The sequence below is a fragment of the Pogona vitticeps genome, chromosome 6 (assembly GCF_051106095.1).
Source record: "Pogona vitticeps strain Pit_001003342236 chromosome 6, PviZW2.1, whole genome shotgun sequence".
In the NCBI taxonomy this organism is placed as follows: Eukaryota; Metazoa; Chordata; class Lepidosauria; order Squamata; family Agamidae; genus Pogona; species Pogona vitticeps.
In genome coordinates this window covers 119175817-119194137 of record NC_135788.1, presented here as the reverse complement: position 1 = coordinate 119194137, position 18321 = coordinate 119175817, and the positions used below count along the sequence as shown (strand labels likewise).

Below are 18321 nucleotides of genomic sequence, written 5' to 3'. Positions count from 1 at the left end.
TGGTCCTCCCAGTGCCGAACTAAGCTGAGGGCAATAATTTGACTCTGGACACTGATTAAAGGGGTTTCAGAACAACCCAGGGCCTTGAACTATGGCTGCCTTTTTTTCCCCTTCGGGGGACAGGAGGAGGCGCTACAGAGCTCAGCAAAGAGTCACCCACTCAAGTTTTAAAAGCTCAATGACCCTTCATGATAAGAGTGGGGTGGGGGGCTGAGAAGGCGAGGATGATGGCTAAATCCCTCCGTCTCCCCCATTTCGGCTGCCTTGGCATCTCAGATGGGTCAAGAAAGTTGCAGTCGTCCTTATTTGGACCACTGCCCAAATGGCTTCATTTGGAACAAAAAGAGCCAGTTTGGCGCCAAACGAGATTCTCGCCAACGCGAACAGGTTTTTTTTTTTAAAGGGTCGGGAAATCCCTTACCCTTGAGGATGATGAAGCAAGCAAAGACTCACTTCTCAGCGGAGGTCCTGGGGATGGACACACGTTTTTTGCTCAAGAACGGCAACGGGTCCGTCCACAACATTCATGTCTGCTTACTCGGGCCGGCAGCCGCCCACCAGTTGGTCTCAAGCTGGGGGGTCCCTTTATTGTCGCCAGATTCTTTTATGGGAACTGACCTTGGAACAGCCGACAAAGGCCTTCCAGCTGACGGCCTGACAGCCCCAACCCACCCCCAACATCCTCAGCTAAGGCTAATGGGAGTTGTAGTCCAGGTAAATTCTGTCACCTCCTTCCAGTGAAGTCTTTTCTTTCTCCTCACAACAAACCTTTGAGATAGGACAGTGTTAGTCGCCTGAGGTCGCTCCTTGAGTTAAGTCTCGGGCTCTATCCGCTACACCGCCCTACCTCCAAGTAGGCCATGAGCTTCTCGGTTGTCCTGCAGGCAATGCAACAAGGCCCATGTTTTCCTGTCATACAACGAAATGCAACATTTTCCCAACCACTCCGATTTGCCTCTGCATCTTCTTCACCACACGCTTTTCAGAGCAGCTGACAAAAATATCAGCTATCCTATGCCAGTTGGCCTCTTTCTTCCCTTACAGATTCTAACCTAATCATCTTAGAACGGCAGAGCTGGAAGGGGCCCTGTGGGATCATCCAGTCCAGCCCCTGTCAAAGTGGTCCAGTGGGGAATTGAACTCCCAACCTCTGGGAAGCCAGGGATCCAGACAAGTGGAGAAAGAGATATTTGCCATATTTAAAACAGGTGAAATCTAAAGACTGAAAGCTGCCCTCTGGGTCACGTCGAAAACAATAAGTATAGTCTCCAAATCCCGAGAGGTGCTAGTCCCCCCTTATTTAGCACTGGTTTAGGCCTCCCCTTGAGTCTTGTTTCCAGTTCTGGACACCGCACTTTAAGAAGGATGCCGACAATCGGGAGCAAGTTCAAAGGAGAGCAATACATTATTACGATAACTGAAAAAGAATGAAATATAAGGAGGCAGCCAACCAACTGGAGCGAGTCCAGAGGAGGGCAAAACGGACGGTCAGGGGACTGGAAACCAAGCCCTAAGAGGAAAGAGGGAAAGAACTGGGCCTGTTAAGCCTTGAGAAAAGACCAAGAGGGGGAAAGATAGCATTTTTCAAACACTTGATAGGTGGTCTTACAGAGGAGAGCCAGGATCTGTTCTCGATCATCCCAGAGTGCAGGACATGTAATTATGGGCTCAAACTACAGGAAGCCAGATTTAGGCTGAATATTACGAAAAACTTCCTAATTGTATGACGGCGGAAGCGATGACCTCGGGAGGTGGCGAGCGCTCAAATGCAGGAGGCATTCAAGAGAAAATCAGACCACCCTCTGTCCAATCTGCTTTGATCTGGATTCCTGCCTTGAGCCGGGGGGGGGCCTTTGAGACCCCTTCCAACTCAACGATTCTAGGATTCAAAGCCACCTTGGCCTCCAAAATCTGGCTTGCCCACACCACCCCACTGAACAAAACCCTTGTTCCAAAAGAAAAACACAACAGGGCAAGTAAACAAACAGTTGTTTTAATATCTGCAATAAAGTATATCCAGTTTGAAAACAGGCAGAGGAGCGCTGTGCCCGCAAGCCCCTTTGCATAGTCTCTGGTGCTTTGGCCGGTCAGAAACAGCCTTAAGGAGTGCGAACGACGCCAGGCCGCTTTGCAAAGCCGGTCCGTCGTTTTCACGGCAAGGCAAGAAGGTTGCAATCATCGGCTTTCGGACCGGCCGCCCTCCTTTCCGAGTCAGCCCTCCAGGATCTCGGCAAAAAGGTCCTTCCGCTTCTTCTCGGCCTCCTGGTGGTGCTCCCAATCCCGGCGGCGTTTGAGGAAGTGCGTCAAGGCGAAATTGCGGGCCACGTGGTGGCCGAAAGGGTCGTGCCGTAGCTGCGGTTCCTGCTCCGCTAGGAAAGGAGGAGGATTAGGATTACAAACGGTCAGAAGGGCACCCGGGGGGGGGATCAAAGAGCAAACCCTGAAAGGAGCCAAGGGTGGCTGTAACTTTCTAAACGGGACGGCCCAATCCAAGGACAATGGAAAAGGCAGGAAGGACCTTCCACTGCCCTGGGACTCTGAACTCGGAGCCGACCATTCTGGGTTCAATCCACCAAGGGTTTGATCCCAGAACAGAGGCAGTTTCACAGGAGCAGAGTTAGGCATCTGAAGCTAGGAAACATCCTTGTCTGGACTACAAACCTCAGATACTGTATCTACCCCCAAGCCAGCCAAGCAGCAAATCCAATCATACTAATCTTAATAATCCTAGAACTGCAGAGCTGGAAGGAACTTCACGGAGCATCGGGTCCAGCCTCCGTCAAGGAGACCCAGTGGGGGAATCGAACTCCCAACCTGTAGCCAGAGGCTGAAGCCACTGAGCTAACCAGCAGTTCAAAACAGGGGTTGCATTGGTCGGAAATCGAACCCAGGCCTTCCATGCGGCAGGTGAGAATTCTACCACTGAACCACCCAGTGCTCCAGGTTACTGTTTTAAGCAAGGGGTCCTTAGAACTTTCTCTGCGTGTGTTTCTGTGCCATCATGCCGGAACTGATTTACAGAGACCGTCGGGTAAGTCAGCTGTTTGAGGACAGGGTCTACTTGTTTCACTCTCCACCCCCCCAAGTGATGGGAGGATTCAAACCCAGGTTTCCCGAGTCCTCGTCCATCACTCTATCCACTACACTAGATTCCCCGCCCCAGCTTGAAAATGTAATAATAATAATAATAATAAGTAATGTCCCGTCAAGTCAATTCCAATTTATGATCATCCCTTCCAGTGTCTTCCGGGCAGAGAATATACACAGAAACGGTTTACCATGACCTTCTTCTGGCAGTGCCCTGGGGACTGTGCAGGCTTAGATCCATGCCACCTGTTAAATAAATGCTACTTTGCCTTCCTACGACATCTGAACAAATTATTCTGGCACGATGTGGATCTTATCACAGGTTTGCTCGAAAAGGGAAACTCAGCCCCACGACGCTGCTCCTTTGGGGGCTGGGAAATGAACCACGGAGGCTAGTCTTGCCAAACAAGGACATGCGACCGTTCACGGAGCACAACCCTCAATGCATGACCCATTTTTATAAATATTCAGTCCTAAAAGCACCGCTTTGGGAGATTTCTCCCTGCCACGATCACGGGGAGAGGGTGAAGGGAAACAAGAGCCTTACCAAGCTCTTGAGCCATCTCTCGCTTGGCGGGCAAAGTGGCCCGGCCCCACATGGCGTCCAGAACACGGCTCCCATGTTTGTTGCAAGCCAGAGACACATAGCGGCCCTGCAGATGGGAAGGGGGGAGAAAAAGAAGAAGAGGAGAAAAAAGGATAGGTCACATCAGGTTCAGAATTCCACCAAAAAAAAGTCTTGCATTTAATACAGAATAGTAGTGTTACAACAAATCTGGATGCATGAACACCTTGCCTCGCTCCGTCTGATCATGGAATCAACACCAGCTTGGATAATACAATTTATTTATTTTGTTACTTAAAATAGTTTCGCCCCCCCCCACCTTTCTTCTTAAAAGGACCCAAGGACCAAAAGAAAGAAAGAAAGAAAGAAAGAAAGAAAGAAAGAAAGAAAGAAAGAAAGAAAGAAAGAAAGAAAGAAAGAAAGAAAGAAAGAAAGAAAGAAAGAAAGAAAGAAAGAAAGAAAGAAAGAAAGAAAGAAAGAAAGAAAGAAAGAAAGGGAGGGAGGGAGGGAGGGAGGGAGGGAGGGAGGGAGGGAGGGAGGGAGAAAGGAACTGTGTTGCTACACAAAAGTAACACAAACTTCAAATTTTTAAGATTCGTTAAGACAACTTGTTTTCTCCCCTACACGTGCAAGGTTTCAAGCCCTCCAGTCCTTTTCATCAGGCTCTCCCCTCTCCCCCATTTCTTCAACTCTCAGGTCTGCTGAAGCATTCTGGAGAACCTGGAAGCTTGCAGACGGCTTCAGAATTGTAACTGCTCCTAATAAAGGATATTTCTGGCCTCCCTGTGAATCCCGTTTTGTTCCTGTTTTATCCGGACTGCTCCAGCTTGACCCACAGAAGCAGGCAAGCCGCGGACGTCCCACGCAGTTTTGAGCAGGATCCTTACAACGGATGCCCCCAGCACGCACCTTGAGCAGACGGAGAATTTTCCGCCTCTGTTTCTCGGGGACGGAGGGGCTGGCCAAGAGGGCATCGTAGACATGACTGCCTGCCGGATCACAAGCCAACGTGACCAGGTCCTCGGGGGTCATGGACGCCATGCTCTGCAGCACAACCGAGGGGTCAGCAAAATGCAGCAAGTGCTGGAGTAGGAGGGAGCCATGGTAGGAGACAGAGCTCAAAGGACGGGACAGGTCAGCCTGTGGAAAGAGAGAGACATACGTAGAAAGAGGGGAGGAGGTCCCTTCAGACCAAGTAAATCAGCCTCGTGGAGCCGTGGTTAAAGTGCAGTACTGCAATCAAGATTCTGCTCATAATTTGATTTTGACGACAATGGAGCCAGTACAAGGCCGACTCAGCCTTCCACCCTTCCAAGGTTGGTCAACTAAATATCCAGCTTGCTGCATAGGTGGAGGGCAATGCGTAGCCTGAACAACTGACTTGTAAAAAAAACCCCAGAGTGTGCTTTAATCCCTATGGGGAGGTATATAAGCAGCACGCTTTGCTTTGCAAATTTTAAACCAACCCAGATGTTCTTCCTGCATTTCTGCTTTCACTGCCCCTCCAGGGTTGGCCCCGGCTTCTCCACTCACCCCCCCATCCTGGATCTGTTTCCTCGTCTTGCAAGAACATTTTTTTGAGAAACAGAGAGGAAAAGCCTCCCACTTTCATTTTAAAGGAATAGTTTAGTACTCGTGCAAAACAAGATACGGTGACCTAGTAAAGGGCAAGGGAGGTAACCATATCAGCTGTCTACAAGTCAGATTTCAAACGGAGCAGATCTTTAACAGTATGCGGTTCTCATCCGCCCTGAAGTCGCATCTGATTTACAGTCACCTTCACAGATTTTCAAGATATAAAAGATATTTCAAGAGGGGTGCCTCCCTCGCCCAAAGCCAGCGAGTTTTCATGGGGAGGGGGAGATTCGAAAGATCGTATTTCCACCTCTCTATCTCTTATACCACACTGGCTCTCCTTTAACAGCATTATTCTGTACATTTAAAGGCTGACTCTTCAACAGTCACAGGAATTATTGGCTAAACCTCCTTCCATGCTTTTCTCCAGATCAAGAGGTCTCCTGCTTGGAGATCCTTTCGTGTCCAACCACCAACTGGCATTGCCAGCGAAAAGCAGCTCACAGGGTGGATGTGGGGTCTCCTGAGCCCCCCCTCCCCGTGGCCTTTTTTAATGGCCTTTCATAAAGGAGCCTTGTGGCACCGTGGTGGAACTGCAGTACTACAGCCAAGCCTCTGCTCACAACCCGAGTCTGATCCTAGCAGAATCAGGTAGCCGGCTCAAGGCTGACTCAGCCTTCCAAGGTCAGTAAAATGAAGAACCCAGATTGCCGGGGAAGTGGGGGGCAACAATGTCTAGCCTGCACAATTTGTAAAACCACCCAGAGAGAGCTTTAAGCATTATGGGGCGGCAGATAAGCAGCACATTTTGCTTTCAAACTGAAGTATTTGAAAGCCACTTTTCAACAAGGACAGCTGGGAATGGCTCGCACAAGATCAAAACAAAGCCATCCCTGGCTGCAGATTTAAAATCTAAAAGACATTATATATTTTTTAAAAAAATACAAGAAAGGAAGAAGGGAACAAGGAAACTTCAATGTCCACTCTTAATAATAACTGTAAAACAAGCCATACAAATGAACAGCTGGGAAGAATCAATTCAGTTCAGGCAGAAGAGGAGGCAAATGGCACAGAATTCATGGAAGAAGTGCTTCTTCCGCTCATGTCTACTGCTTTCTAGCCCCGTCACACCCGCTCAACCACACTGCCTACCTTGGACTGGGATGGGTCGTCCTCTACCTCTTCCCCATAATACACCTCATATGCCAGCACGGAAGCAATGAGAGGGACACACGCCAGCTGGCGGGATGCAGGTTCCCAGCAGTGGAAAGCCTGAGGGAGGCAGGAGCCGAGAAAGGGCACAAGATCAGAGCAAGCCCAGGCAAGGCGGCCGAAGGACAAGGGGCACCAAGAGGGGAGACGCACCTCCAGGAGGATCCGCACCACTTCATGCTGGTGAGCCTCGTGTTTCCGGCAGGCCCCCAGGAGCGCCGTGATCACTCCCAGGTGCTCGTGAGCCATGATCGCTTCAACGCCTGGACTCAGCTCCTCAAGGAGATTCGCCAACTGGAAGACAGACAGGAAGAGATGAAGGAACACCCAAAGGGTGGGGAGAGATGGGAGGGAAGCCCACTCCACTCTTCTCCAGATGGATTTCCTTTAAAATATTATTTAGGTGACTGGGGGGGGGGACGAGTGCAACATAGTGCAGATCAGGACCTCACAATATTTTCAGCCATGTTCGGTGGGGATGATGGGCTTGGAATTTAGGAGCACTGGAATATGTCTTACACTGAGGTTTGTCTGGCCTGACGTTATTCACACAATGCCTGGCAATAGTTTGCTAAAATTTTGGGCCGAGATTTCTTCCTCATCTGACCTGGAGGTGCCAAGGATCAATCCGGTGACCTTCCGCACGGCAAGCAGGGGGTCTACCCCCCAGCCCCTCCTCTGCCTCAGAAGAGTTGCATAGGAAGCCCCCCAGGAGGGGAAAGAAAAGCCCCCCAGTACGGAATCCACTCTTTGATCAGTCTGACTTCCACTGAGTTGCAAGCGGGTTTTTGGCAAATTCTGCACACCGGGCTGGTGGGGAAACGGTGCAGTGGCGGCACAGAGCCTTCCTCTTCACAGCAATCCACATTCCCCCGTTCACAAAAGCCAAGCAATTTCCCAAACACGAGAATTCAAACAAAAGTTCTTGGGGTGGAACAGAACAAAGATCCGCGGAGCCCCCGTGACCTTGACGTACGACCAGCACCCTTCGGATGGCCTTCCCAAAGGCTCTCTCACTCACCAGCTTTGGGGACGCGGCCCGGATGAGACGCTGCAAGGTGAAATTGGCCACTTTGTGGACCGCCAGGACCTGCAACTGCCCCTTGACGTGGGCCTTGTAGAAGGAAAGCAACGCCTTTCGGTCAGACACCTCCAGGACCTTATCCAGCACCCGGCTGCACGTGGCATCTTTCAGGAACACAAGGAGCATGCTGAGGGAGACGAATAAGCCATAAACGGAAGATGCACAAGCAACACCACAGCCTCGCCTCCCTCCCTCCCACCCACCCACCCAACAAAGGCACCCACCTCTCTGGGGCGCTCAAAGCCCACCATGCCAGCCCCTGGTAGCAATAAAAATTAAAAAAGACAAAGGCAAAAGCAGTAGGAGCTAATGAGAAAAGATGGAACCACTTGTTGTTGTTTAGTCATTAAGTCGTGTCTGACTCTTCGTGACCCCATGGACCAGAGCACGCCAGGCCCTCCTGTCTTCCACTGCCTCCCGAAGTTGGGTCAAATTCATGTTGGTCACTTCAATGACCCTGTCCAACCATCTCATCCTCTGTTGTCCCCTTCTCCTCTTGCCTTCACAGTTTCCCAACATCAGGGTCTTTTCCAAGGAGTCTTCTCTTCTCATGAGATGGCCAAAGTACTGGAGCCTCTGCTTCGGGATCTGTCCTTCCAGTGAGCACTCAGGGTTGATTTCCTTTAGAACTGATAGGTTTTTTCTCCTTGAAGTCCAGGGGACTCCTCCAGCACCACAGTGACACAGGAACCAGTACTAAGAGATAAACAAAACCCAGTTTGTGAGGAGCAGATGGTCCTCTGGATGTGGTTGAACTGCATCTCTCATCATCCTTCACCCCAGCCTAGACTGGGACAGGAATGATGGGGGCTGTAGTCCAACAGCATCAGGTTTTCTAGCTGTCCCTTGAGTCCCATTTGGAAGGTTTAGCCTTGAAAAAAGAGTAAGTCCAAGAGAAGACTCTGGTTGCAGCCTTCAAATATTTGAACAGCAGTAATGAAGAAGGACGAGACGGTTGGACAGTGTCATCGAAGCGACCGACATGAATTTGACCCAACTCCGGGAGGCAGTGAAAGACAGGAGAGCCTGGCGTGCTCTGGTCCATGGGGGTCACGAAGAGTCGGACACCACTTAACGACTAAACAACAGCAAAAGAAGGAAGAGTGGGTTTTCAACTCAACATCAGGAGGAATTTCCTAAAGAAAAGAGCTGCCTGACTGTGGAAGAAATGGCCATAAGAAGGTGCAAACTCTCTTTCATTGACGTATGCAGGTGGAACTGGGCAGGCATCCCTCAGAGACGCTGGGCATGAACTGCCAGAGAGCTCGGTGGCTTAGCTCTCTGGAGCCAGAGGTTGGGAGTTCGATTCCCCACTGGGCCTCCTAGATAGGAGCTGGACTTGATGATCCGTAAGGTCCTTTCCAGCCCTGCAGTTCTGATGATTATTATTAAGATGTTGCACTGAGGACAGAGTAGGACTAGATTCCTTCAGAAATCCCCTCTGATCTACCATGTTTCCCCAAAAATAAGGCAGGGTCCTATATTAATTTTTGCTCCAAAAATCGCATTAGGGCTTATTTTCAGGGGATGTTTTATTTTTTTCATGTACAACCACCTACATTTATTCAAATACAGTCCTGTCATCATCTTCTGGTTTCTGCACAAGGTTGGAGGCCGGGATTTCACTTAACTAGGACTTTTTGGGGGGTAGGGTTTCTATGACGAGCCTCCTGAAAAATCCTACTTGGGCTTATTTTCAGGTTGGGTCTTATTTTCAGGGAAACAGGGTAATAGACTGATATTTGCAGAAAAGCCAATCACAACTCCATGACTCCTTCAGCCAGGCAAAAATCTCTCCCCCGCCTTCATTTCTCACTATCTTGAGGAAATAATAGGGAGGAACAGAGAAAGAAAACAGACCCTGTACTTTTCCTGTTTTAAAATCTGCAAGAATCCACTACATCTGGATAGCTTTAGGACCCTATAGACCGCCAACGGTGGCAGCAGCTCCAAGTCTCCACCCACCACCACCCACAGCCAATCCAAGACTTTACCTTTGTCCAGCAGCCGGGTTGCAGGAGCTCAAGTAGCCAATCACGGAGCGGGACAGATCTGAACAGTCCTGGGGCAGCTTCCGGTGCAAAACCTCCAGCGCCACCTGGAGGCAGAGGCTGAAAAACTTGTTGGTAATAAAATCTGGATAAAGAATAATAAAGAAGCTGGTTTAGCAGGAGACAAAGAAGGATGATCCTCTGTCCCTGTGTATAATCTACGGCTTTTGGCTACGCCTCTCTTTCCACCGGCAATACCTACCAGTTTCCAACACCCGTTCCCGATTTCTCAGAATTTCCTGCGGTAGTGTCTAAAGGCTACTGAGGAACAGCCTTCACCCACCCAGAGCCCCTCTTCAATGCAATGCAACTAAAGTTCTTCCGAGAACCAAGATGAGAAACCTGATGGAGTTAGATGGGACCAATGGGGACTTCCCATCCAATTTGCCAACTACATCTGCTCTTATCTCTGATCGGCGATTGGAGATAAAAAGGCAAAGGTCAGGCAGCTCTTTTACGGAACTGAGATGCAATTCACATGCTGGGTGTGCAAATGTACAAAAGGGTAAAAATCCTGTCCACCAGAACTCACTTTGTAACTGCCCGATCCACTGGGAAATTAAGACCCCCACCCAGACTAGAATCTCTCCCACCAAAAGAAACTGAAAAGTGATTCATATTGTTGCCACAGAGCAAAGAGACAGCATATACATATAGAACCCACAAGTTTGTTTTTCATAGAACCGTGATCTCCTTCCAATTAAAAATTTTAGGCGTCAAGCTATCGATGGAGTACGAAGAGACGAGAGAGATCCGTGGTGGCAGAACAGATCCTACCACTTCACAGCTGCCGATGGAGGAGACTCACATTTTAAAAGTATATTCTGAAGGGGCGGGGGGAAACCAGGACATGCTATAAAGCATTGAAATCCTTGTTCCATAAATAAAGTGCCCACATCCAAGCAAGCTGAATTAGCAGCTGAGGTTCTTGGTTAGGGTTCACTTACAAATTCAACTTGCAGATCTTTGCACTGTTTTCCTCATCCCCAGCCCTTAAGCACTGAAGGGTTGGGTTGTGTGCTTCCCACATCCTCAGCAGGTTGTACCCCTCTCACCTGAAACGTGCTCCTGAAAGCACTCGCTGAATTCATGCAGGAGGGAGAGGAAGGTGTTGGGAACCTCAAACTCTGTGGGTCCATCACTCTCTGGCTTCGTGTGTCTGGCTCTAGAGGGAGAAATCCCTGGAAGGGGGGGTGGGAGATACAAAGGCGGAAAAGCGGCACTGAAAATACGATTATTTGCCACAGTGGGCGAACGCTGTCACCAGAAAGAGACATTAGAAGAGAAAGATGGGAAGAGCTTTAGTTCACAGAAGAACATTTAAACTGCCTCACTGGGAGACTGATTATACACTGGTTGTGGGCATCGTGCTTAAATGACAGGTACCTTCCCACTAAGGCATTAAGGCTTTTTTCCTTCTAAAGATTTCTCAACGACTATTTATATTGCAAGGGTCCAAGCTGGCTATTTTTCACCCAAAAAAGGTACAAGGGAAGGAGAATGCAGAAACAGACATAAAGCAAGCTTTTCATCACTCCTGCCATCAAATGCGGGGGGGGGAATCCCACAAGACACCACGAAGCGTCACTGAGAAACAAGCAAGAGACGGTATTCTGCAGAAGTGCAAACATGTCTTTGGATCGTTGTAGAAATGCAGGCACAGTTTTAAAGGAACACAAAAATACAGGCACCACGGCATCAAACCACAGAGCTGGATGGGACCCTGTGGGATCATCCAGCCTAGCCCGTCAAGGAGACACACAGTGGGGGAATCGAGCTCCCAACCACTGGCTCCACAGCCAGACGCCTAAACCACTGAGCCATCCTGCAGTTCAGATAGAATGTTGACTATCAGTTGAGAAAGAAACTTAACAATGGTGCAGCCACCACCTTGTCAGCTTTAATAAAAATCGGTGGAATTGACCACTTTTACCCTTAGAAGGTCCAATTCTCAATTTTAAGGCAATTTCAGCTCTCCAACACAGACCCTTTCCCCATCCCTCCAAAAAACTGCTTTGAAAAGGAGGGATGGAAAAGGACATGTATTCCCCCAGATCATCTGTAGCTCAGAATCAGAGGTCACTTAAAAAAAAAAAAAGCATGCCGATTCTGGTTCTAGAACATCCCTTCTCCTGCTTCAGAGTAAGTTTGAGTTTCCCCCAACATCTCCCAAAGAATGATGCTCCTGGTGGTCCCTACTTACCTAAACCCGGGAGCCCCCGGCCCCCATCCGACCCGACTCGGACGCCTCCAAGCACCTGCAGGAGAGTCCGCACCACGAAGCTGGCATGGACATCCGACACGAAGGCTGAGAACTCTCTCTCTACTGCCCTTCCCAGTTCCAGAACCAGGTGCCCCAGAATCTCAGAGTCCTCTGCTCCATCTTTGATCAGCAAGGGGGCCCTCAGCAGGATAGCCTCCAAGATGTGGGCCCCGCACGGGTGGCAAGCCGCCAGGCGCAGGGACGGGATCAGGCCTCGGAGCAGGCAGCACAAGCTGGACGAGGAGGCGGAAGGAATGAGGGCCTGGAGGAGAAGAGATCCCGCTTTATCCAAAGCTAACGGCAGAGCCACCCCTTTGGCTTCCTCCAAGACATTGCTGATGAACAGATCTAGATGGGAGAAAAAGAAAATTATGTTATACAAACAGAACTGGGGCTCAAAGCATCCCACAGCTTTGCTGCTCCACACAACACCAACACTATGTCCTATACTGCAGTTGGGGGAAGGCTGGATTTTCTGGAAATCTGGGCAAGCCTTTTTTCTTTTTTAATGGTGCTTAATTGATACACACTGGCTAGCTCAGTGATTGAGAGTTGAATTCCCCTCCTGAGTAGAGCCAGCCTGGATGGTCTTGGGCAAGCTGCACAGTCCCAGGGCACCCCCATAAGAAGGGAATGGTAAAACCACTTCTGAAAAGGATCACCATATGTCAGAACTGACTTGACAGCAAATGATTATTGTTATTATTAACTGATACATGCAAAAGCAAGGGGAATACAACAAGAAACCATAACTCTACACTTTGCACATTTAAAAAATGCCAGGTTTAAATCCAGACACACACACACAAACACCATTCAAAAGGAACAGGTATTATGATCTTGTATAGCTAGTTAGATATGTGCTATCAAGTCAGAATCAACTTATAGTGACCCTAATAGGTAAAGGGAAAGCTTCCCTTTGACATTTAGTCAAGTCATGTCTGACTCTAGGGCGCAGTGCTCATCCCTATTTCCAACCTATAGAGCCAGTGTTTGTCTGTAGACAGTTTCTGTGGTCACGTGGCCAGTGCAACTAGACATGGAACACCATGACCTTCCCACCAAAGTGGTACCTATTTATTGACTTGCATGTACATGCTTTCGAACGGCTAGGTTGGCAGGAGCTGGGACAAGCGACGGGAGCTCCCTCCATTGCATGGATTTGATCTTACAACAGCTGGTCTGCTGACCTTGCAGCACAGAGGCTTCTACAATTTAACCTGCAGTGCCACCAGTGACCCTAATAGGGCATTCAAAATAAGTGAGATATTTAAGGGGTGGCTTTACCAGTTCCACTCCCCCCCAGTAAGCTTCTATGGCTGGGCAGGGATTTGAACACTGATCGCCAGAGTCCTGCCACAACACCACACTGGGCAACTCTGATTTGGGATACTTCCTTATAAACTAAAGCAGAAAGAAAACTGGCGCTCCTCATCAGGCAGTGTACGCTGAAGTGGTTCAAATGCTGGACTGAGACATGCTTTCTAGAGCCATGAAACTCACTGGAGGGAGCCTGGGCCAGTTACATCCTTTTACGCCGACCCACCTCACAGGGTTGTTTTGCAGATAAAAGGGGGAGAGGACGAGCGCTGGGAAAAAAGTGGATCGCAAATGGAACTCCTTACTAAATAAAATAGCAACTTATTGCCAGGAACCGTCCTTTGCCAAAACTTTAGCTGAACCAGGACAAAATTAACCGCTGCCTTAATCGTCCAACTCTCTTGCTGTTCACCAACCCAATGTCCATCTTATCCTCCATCTTCGCAAAGTATGGGCACTTGGGATTCTGGACGCTGGAGTCCAAAAACATAATTTTCCCCATCTCTGCAACTTACTTTCATGCCAGCCCAAACCAAAACTTCCAGAGCGGGAGCAAAGCCATCCAACCTGTTCCTTCTTTTCTACGTCAGTCCCCAACATGCACGTAATAACTCAATACCTTCTGTGTCCTGCCTTCCTGCTTTCTCCAAAGAAACTCACCCTTCTCCTCATCAGAGTCAAAGCCGGATTTCAGAGTCTCATAAGCCTGCCGGAAATAGTCTGCGGACGGAGGCTCCAACTTGGGGAACGAGACCCCTTTGCTCTCTTTGCTGGCACCGCCCTGGGCTGAGCGCGAAGGCGAGGTCTGTTTCTTCTGGCCTTTACGGGTTTTAGCTCTTTTCCGTGGATGGGAGGGAACCCCCATCGCTCACGGAGTCTCCTTCGGTGCTCAGCTTAGCCTGTAGATGGAAAAAACAATAAATGATTAGAGGAAACGGGGAAAGAGCAAACGCCCCAGAGAATATGAGAAATCAGGGAGGCTTTTAAAAAGGGGATGTGTGTGTAGCGCAGGGGTTGCTGCGTGAGGCCAAAATTGACCTAGAGAGCCGGGTTCAAATTCCTGTTCAGCCTCACCGAGTGACTCGAACCTAACACAGCCTACCTACCAAGGCTGTGGCAAATTTATTTATTTATTTCACTTGTAACATTTATATCCCAACCATCTAGTGCCTAAACGTGACTCTGGGAGGCTAACCACTGTGGTTACACTCCCCCTAAGGGACAGGGTCTGCAGCCTGGGGGGTGCTCCTGGACCCCAGTCTAACTCTGGAAGCCCAGGTGGACTCGGTGGCCAGGGGAGCCTTCCTTCAGCTGCGGAAATTATACCAGCTGCGGCCCTACCTGGACGAGCGGAGTCTCATGACAGTTACACACACACTGGTAACATCTCGTATAGATTATTGCAATGCGCTCTACGTGGGGCTGCCTTTGAAGACGGTCCGGCGACATATAAAGCCCTAAAGGGCTTGGGCCCTGGATACCTGAAGGACCGCCTCCTTCCATATGAGCCTACTCGGCAGTTAAGATCTAGCCAGGGGGCCCTTTTGAAAGAGCCGCCCCTCAAGGAGGTAAGAGGGAGGGCTTGTAGACAAAGGGCCTTCTCAGCAGCTGCCCCCAGACTATGGAATGCCCTCCCGACTGAGATTCGTCTGGCGCCGACGCTGATGACATTTCGGCGCCAGGTCAAAACCTTCCTGTTCCAGAAGGCTTTTAATTGAAATGACATCAACTGTGGGTCCTGATGATGGCAATTTTAATTGTATTTTAATTGTATTTTAATTGTATTTTAATCATTTTATCTTTTATTGTATTGAACTTTAATTGTTGTGAGCCGCCCAGAGACCTCTGGGTAGATTGGGCGGCATAGAAATTAATTAAATAAAATAAATAAATAAATAAAACAATTAACCAAGCCCACCCACGAGGGCATAAACAAAGAAAAGCAAATAAACATTAAAACCCAGGATATCTCCCCACCCCCAAAAAAAGAGATAAAGGTAACCAAAGTAAATAAGCAGAACCTGGAGAAGTTCCTTTTTTTTGAACTACAAGTCCCAACATCCGCCAGTCTCCAAAACGGTAAGAGAGCTAATTTAGAGAAAGAAGGAAGAGCTAGAAATGCTCCTTTTTTGAACTACATTTCCCAGAATCCTCCCCAGGCAATGTGCTGGCTGGGGGCATTCTGGGAGTTGTAGTCCTCCAAAAGTAAAACTTCTCAGGGTTTTTTTTTTAATATGGACAAACACTGATCAGGTACTCACCCAAAAGGTTTTATCCGCGTTGTAAACAGCACAACTGGAAGGAAACAACGACAATCTATTTCCTTCCTAGTCGCATGGCAAGGAAAAGGGCTTCTCCCACCATGCACCGCGCGCCCAGCACGCCACACTCCTCACTGCCCGAGATGCATTGCGAGCAAGGGGGCGGAAGTGAGCTGTTCCGCATCCCGGCGTGCACCGCGGCAGAGCCCCGCGTGGAGCCTCCATTTTAACCCTTTGCGCCCCGCCGGGTGGAAATTAAGTGATTCTTATCAGTCGTCTGCATGGGTGGATACGTGTTCTCAAAAACATTGTTTTCAGAAACAAGTTTAACAGGATGCTTTGAGCCAAAATATCATCTTCCCCGCCAGAAACACTTGGGAACTTATTGAGAGCAAAAAGCCCTGATTAAATAGTTATTAATATGCAATGAGACAACAGTGTGATGTGGCTGGAAATAAAAAAGGCAAATGCTATTTTAGGCTGCATTAATAGAAGTATAGTTTCCACATCTCTCAAGGTGCTGGTTCCCCTCCATTTGGCACTACTTAGGCATCACCATGAGTATTGTGTCCAGTTCTGGGCACCCCACTTCGAGAAGGATGCTGACAAACTGGAGCAGGTTCAGAGGAGGGCAATAAGGATGATGATCAGGGGACTGGAAACCAAGCCCTGTGAAGAAAGACTTCAAAGAACTAGTAATGCTTATACTTGAGAAAAAGAAGGCTTAAGAGGAAGTATCATTGTGCTTTTCAAGTCCTTGAAAGGCTGGCATACAGAAGAGGGGCGAGATCTGTTCTCCATCATCCCAGAGTACACATAATAATGGGCTTGAGTTACGGGAAAACAGATTTAGGCTGAATATTAGGAAAAACTTCTTAAACTGTTTGAGCAGTACGACAATGGAGCCCATGGCCTCAGGAGGTGGCGAGTGCTCCAACACTGGAGGCCTTCAAGAGAAAACCGGATAACTGTCCGGTTTGATTTGGGTCCTACCTTGAGCAGGGGGTGGGACTCAGTGGCTTTATAGGACCCCCTTCCAACTCCATTGTTCTATGATTCAATGATTTACTGGGTCCCTACTGCTCTGAAAACTATTTAACTATTTCCATACTTGTGTATTAGTCACGTTTATTTTCTTATTTTCTCCTAGTTAGCGCAAATAAACGTGTGCCACTTCTAAAGGTAAGGCAAAGGTTCCCCTTGACGTTTAGTCCAGTTGTGTCCGACTCATCCCTGTCTCCAAGCCGAAGAGCCAACGTTTTTTCCGTAAACAGTTTCCGTGGTCACGTGGCCAGCGCGACTAGACACGGAATGCCGTGACCTTCCCACCGAGGTGGTCGCTATTTATCAACTCGCATGTTTATATGCTTTCGAACCGCTAGGTCGGCAGGAGCTGGGACAAGCGATGGGAGCTCACTCCGCCGCGTGGATTCGATCTTACGACTGCAGGTCTTCCGACCTTGCAGCCCAGAGGCTTTTGCGGTTTGACCCGCAGCGCCACCCACGTCCCTGTGCCTCTTCTAGATCATGCTAAAACAAAAAGTGAGCAATCTACTGTGTTTTACAACACAGTGGGAACACAATAACTTGATATTATTGTGTTGTTGTTTTTACTGCTGCTTGTGGGACTTTTTTCATTCTTATGAGTCCTCCAGATCCTAACCTGGGTGAGGGGATGGTGCCGATTCGTGATCCACCTCAGGCAACAAAATGTCACTACCTTCCCCCCCCCCAAATATTTTTATATATCATTAAAATATCACTGATGATATTATTGATAGCCGATGAGGGAACCTCCGTGATGAATTTGCAAAAGATCTCCTAACCAGCAAACAAGATTTGGATATCTCCCACTTTCCATAGCCTGAGATTTATGCGGCTGGGTTGTAGTTATCCCATGGGAGCAACTGTGCTCTTCCCCACCCCAAATCCTTCGGAAGGGAAAGAAAAAAAAGAGAGTTCTTAGGTATGTCTTTCTCAATTCCTGACAACCATTAACCTTGTGACTTGGACAATTTAAAATTTATTTTACCAGGAAGCGGTTGTGTTCTCATTAAGTGAAAAAGCACAGACCCACCCGAGGTGTTTCCAATGGAAGGAACATCATTCATGATCAAATGTCACATCCTTTGTTTCCCACCTGTTCTGGGCAAATTGCTCCAGGAGGGAGCGTCCCCAGGTGCCTGCCGATTCTATGCCATCCCCACCCTTTTTCCAGTTCTGCTTTATAACCAGGTAGAAGCACCCTTCATGAAGATCAGGACCTTCCTTTCTCGTAGTAAATCCACATATTGATGGATGAAAGTGAAAGCTTTGTGACCTGTATTGGAGAATTAATGGTTGTAAGCTTCTGAATTCCACAGAATTCTTTTTCAATGAGAAAGCGCCTTGGAAGTAGAATGTTATGCAATTTGGAAATGGGAACTATGTGAAGCATGAACTCATAGTTTCGTCTGTTGCATGTTGGTGCATTTCATGGTTTCTTCTCTGAAGTGATGGAAGGGATCAGTGAAAGAAAAGGAAGCCTCATTCTTAATACATGGGGTTTTTTAATTGACTCATTGATTCTACAGTAAATATGATATCAGCAATTACCCACTGAAAGCAGCAATTACAAACAATTATTTATGTTGGAATCATCCATGCTCTGTCACATCAGGAATGGCAAGCTTTACAGGTGAATACGAAATAAAAAAATTTAAAAAGACAAAAATGGTGGCACCTTAAAGACTAACTTTTATATTTTTTGACGTGAGCTTTCGTGGACAAGTCCACTTCCTCAGACTTGTCCACGAAAACTCCCATTAAAAAATATATATGTTTTGTCTTTAAGGTGCCACCATGTTTTTGTCTCTTTTTTATTATGTTGTCTGCACCTATAAATCAAGTACCTATGTATTCGA

At 48.2% G+C, this 18321-nt stretch overlaps 1 protein-coding gene across 1 annotated transcript; it reads right to left on the bottom strand.

Annotated features, from left to right (window-relative positions):
• Positions 1–1977: 1977 nt before the first annotated feature.
• Positions 1978–15577, bottom strand: NOP9 (NOP9 nucleolar protein). Its single transcript, XM_072977104.2, has 11 exons — positions 15419–15577; positions 13818–14056; positions 11778–12185; positions 10630–10755; positions 9518–9659; positions 7461–7650; positions 6593–6733; positions 6380–6499; positions 4562–4792; positions 3635–3740; positions 1978–2369 (listed from the first exon to the last, which is right to left on the bottom strand). The coding sequence occupies exons 2-11, from the start codon at positions 14020–14022 to the stop codon at positions 2212–2214; spliced, it is 1827 nt and encodes a 608-aa protein (XP_072833205.2). The 5' UTR covers positions 14023–14056; positions 15419–15577; the 3' UTR covers positions 1978–2211.
• Between the last annotated feature and the right edge of the window lie 2744 nt (positions 15578–18321).

What these genes read in the sequence shown, in the direction of transcription:
- NOP9 (XM_072977104.2), bottom strand. Translation starts at nt 14,022, where the DNA reads ATGGGGGTTCCCTCCCATCCACGGAAAAGAGCTAAAACCCGTAAAGGC. An exon ending in AACCCGGCTGCTGGACAAAG is followed by an intron (nt 7,651 to 9,517) that starts GTAAAGTCTTGG and finishes CGTCTCCCTCAG; the next exon opens with CATGCTCCTTGTGTTCCTGA. An exon ending in AAATTCTCCGTCTGCTCAAG is followed by an intron (nt 3,741 to 4,561) that starts GTGCGTGCTGGG and finishes TCCCATCTGCAG; the next exon opens with GGCCGCTATGTGTCTCTGGC.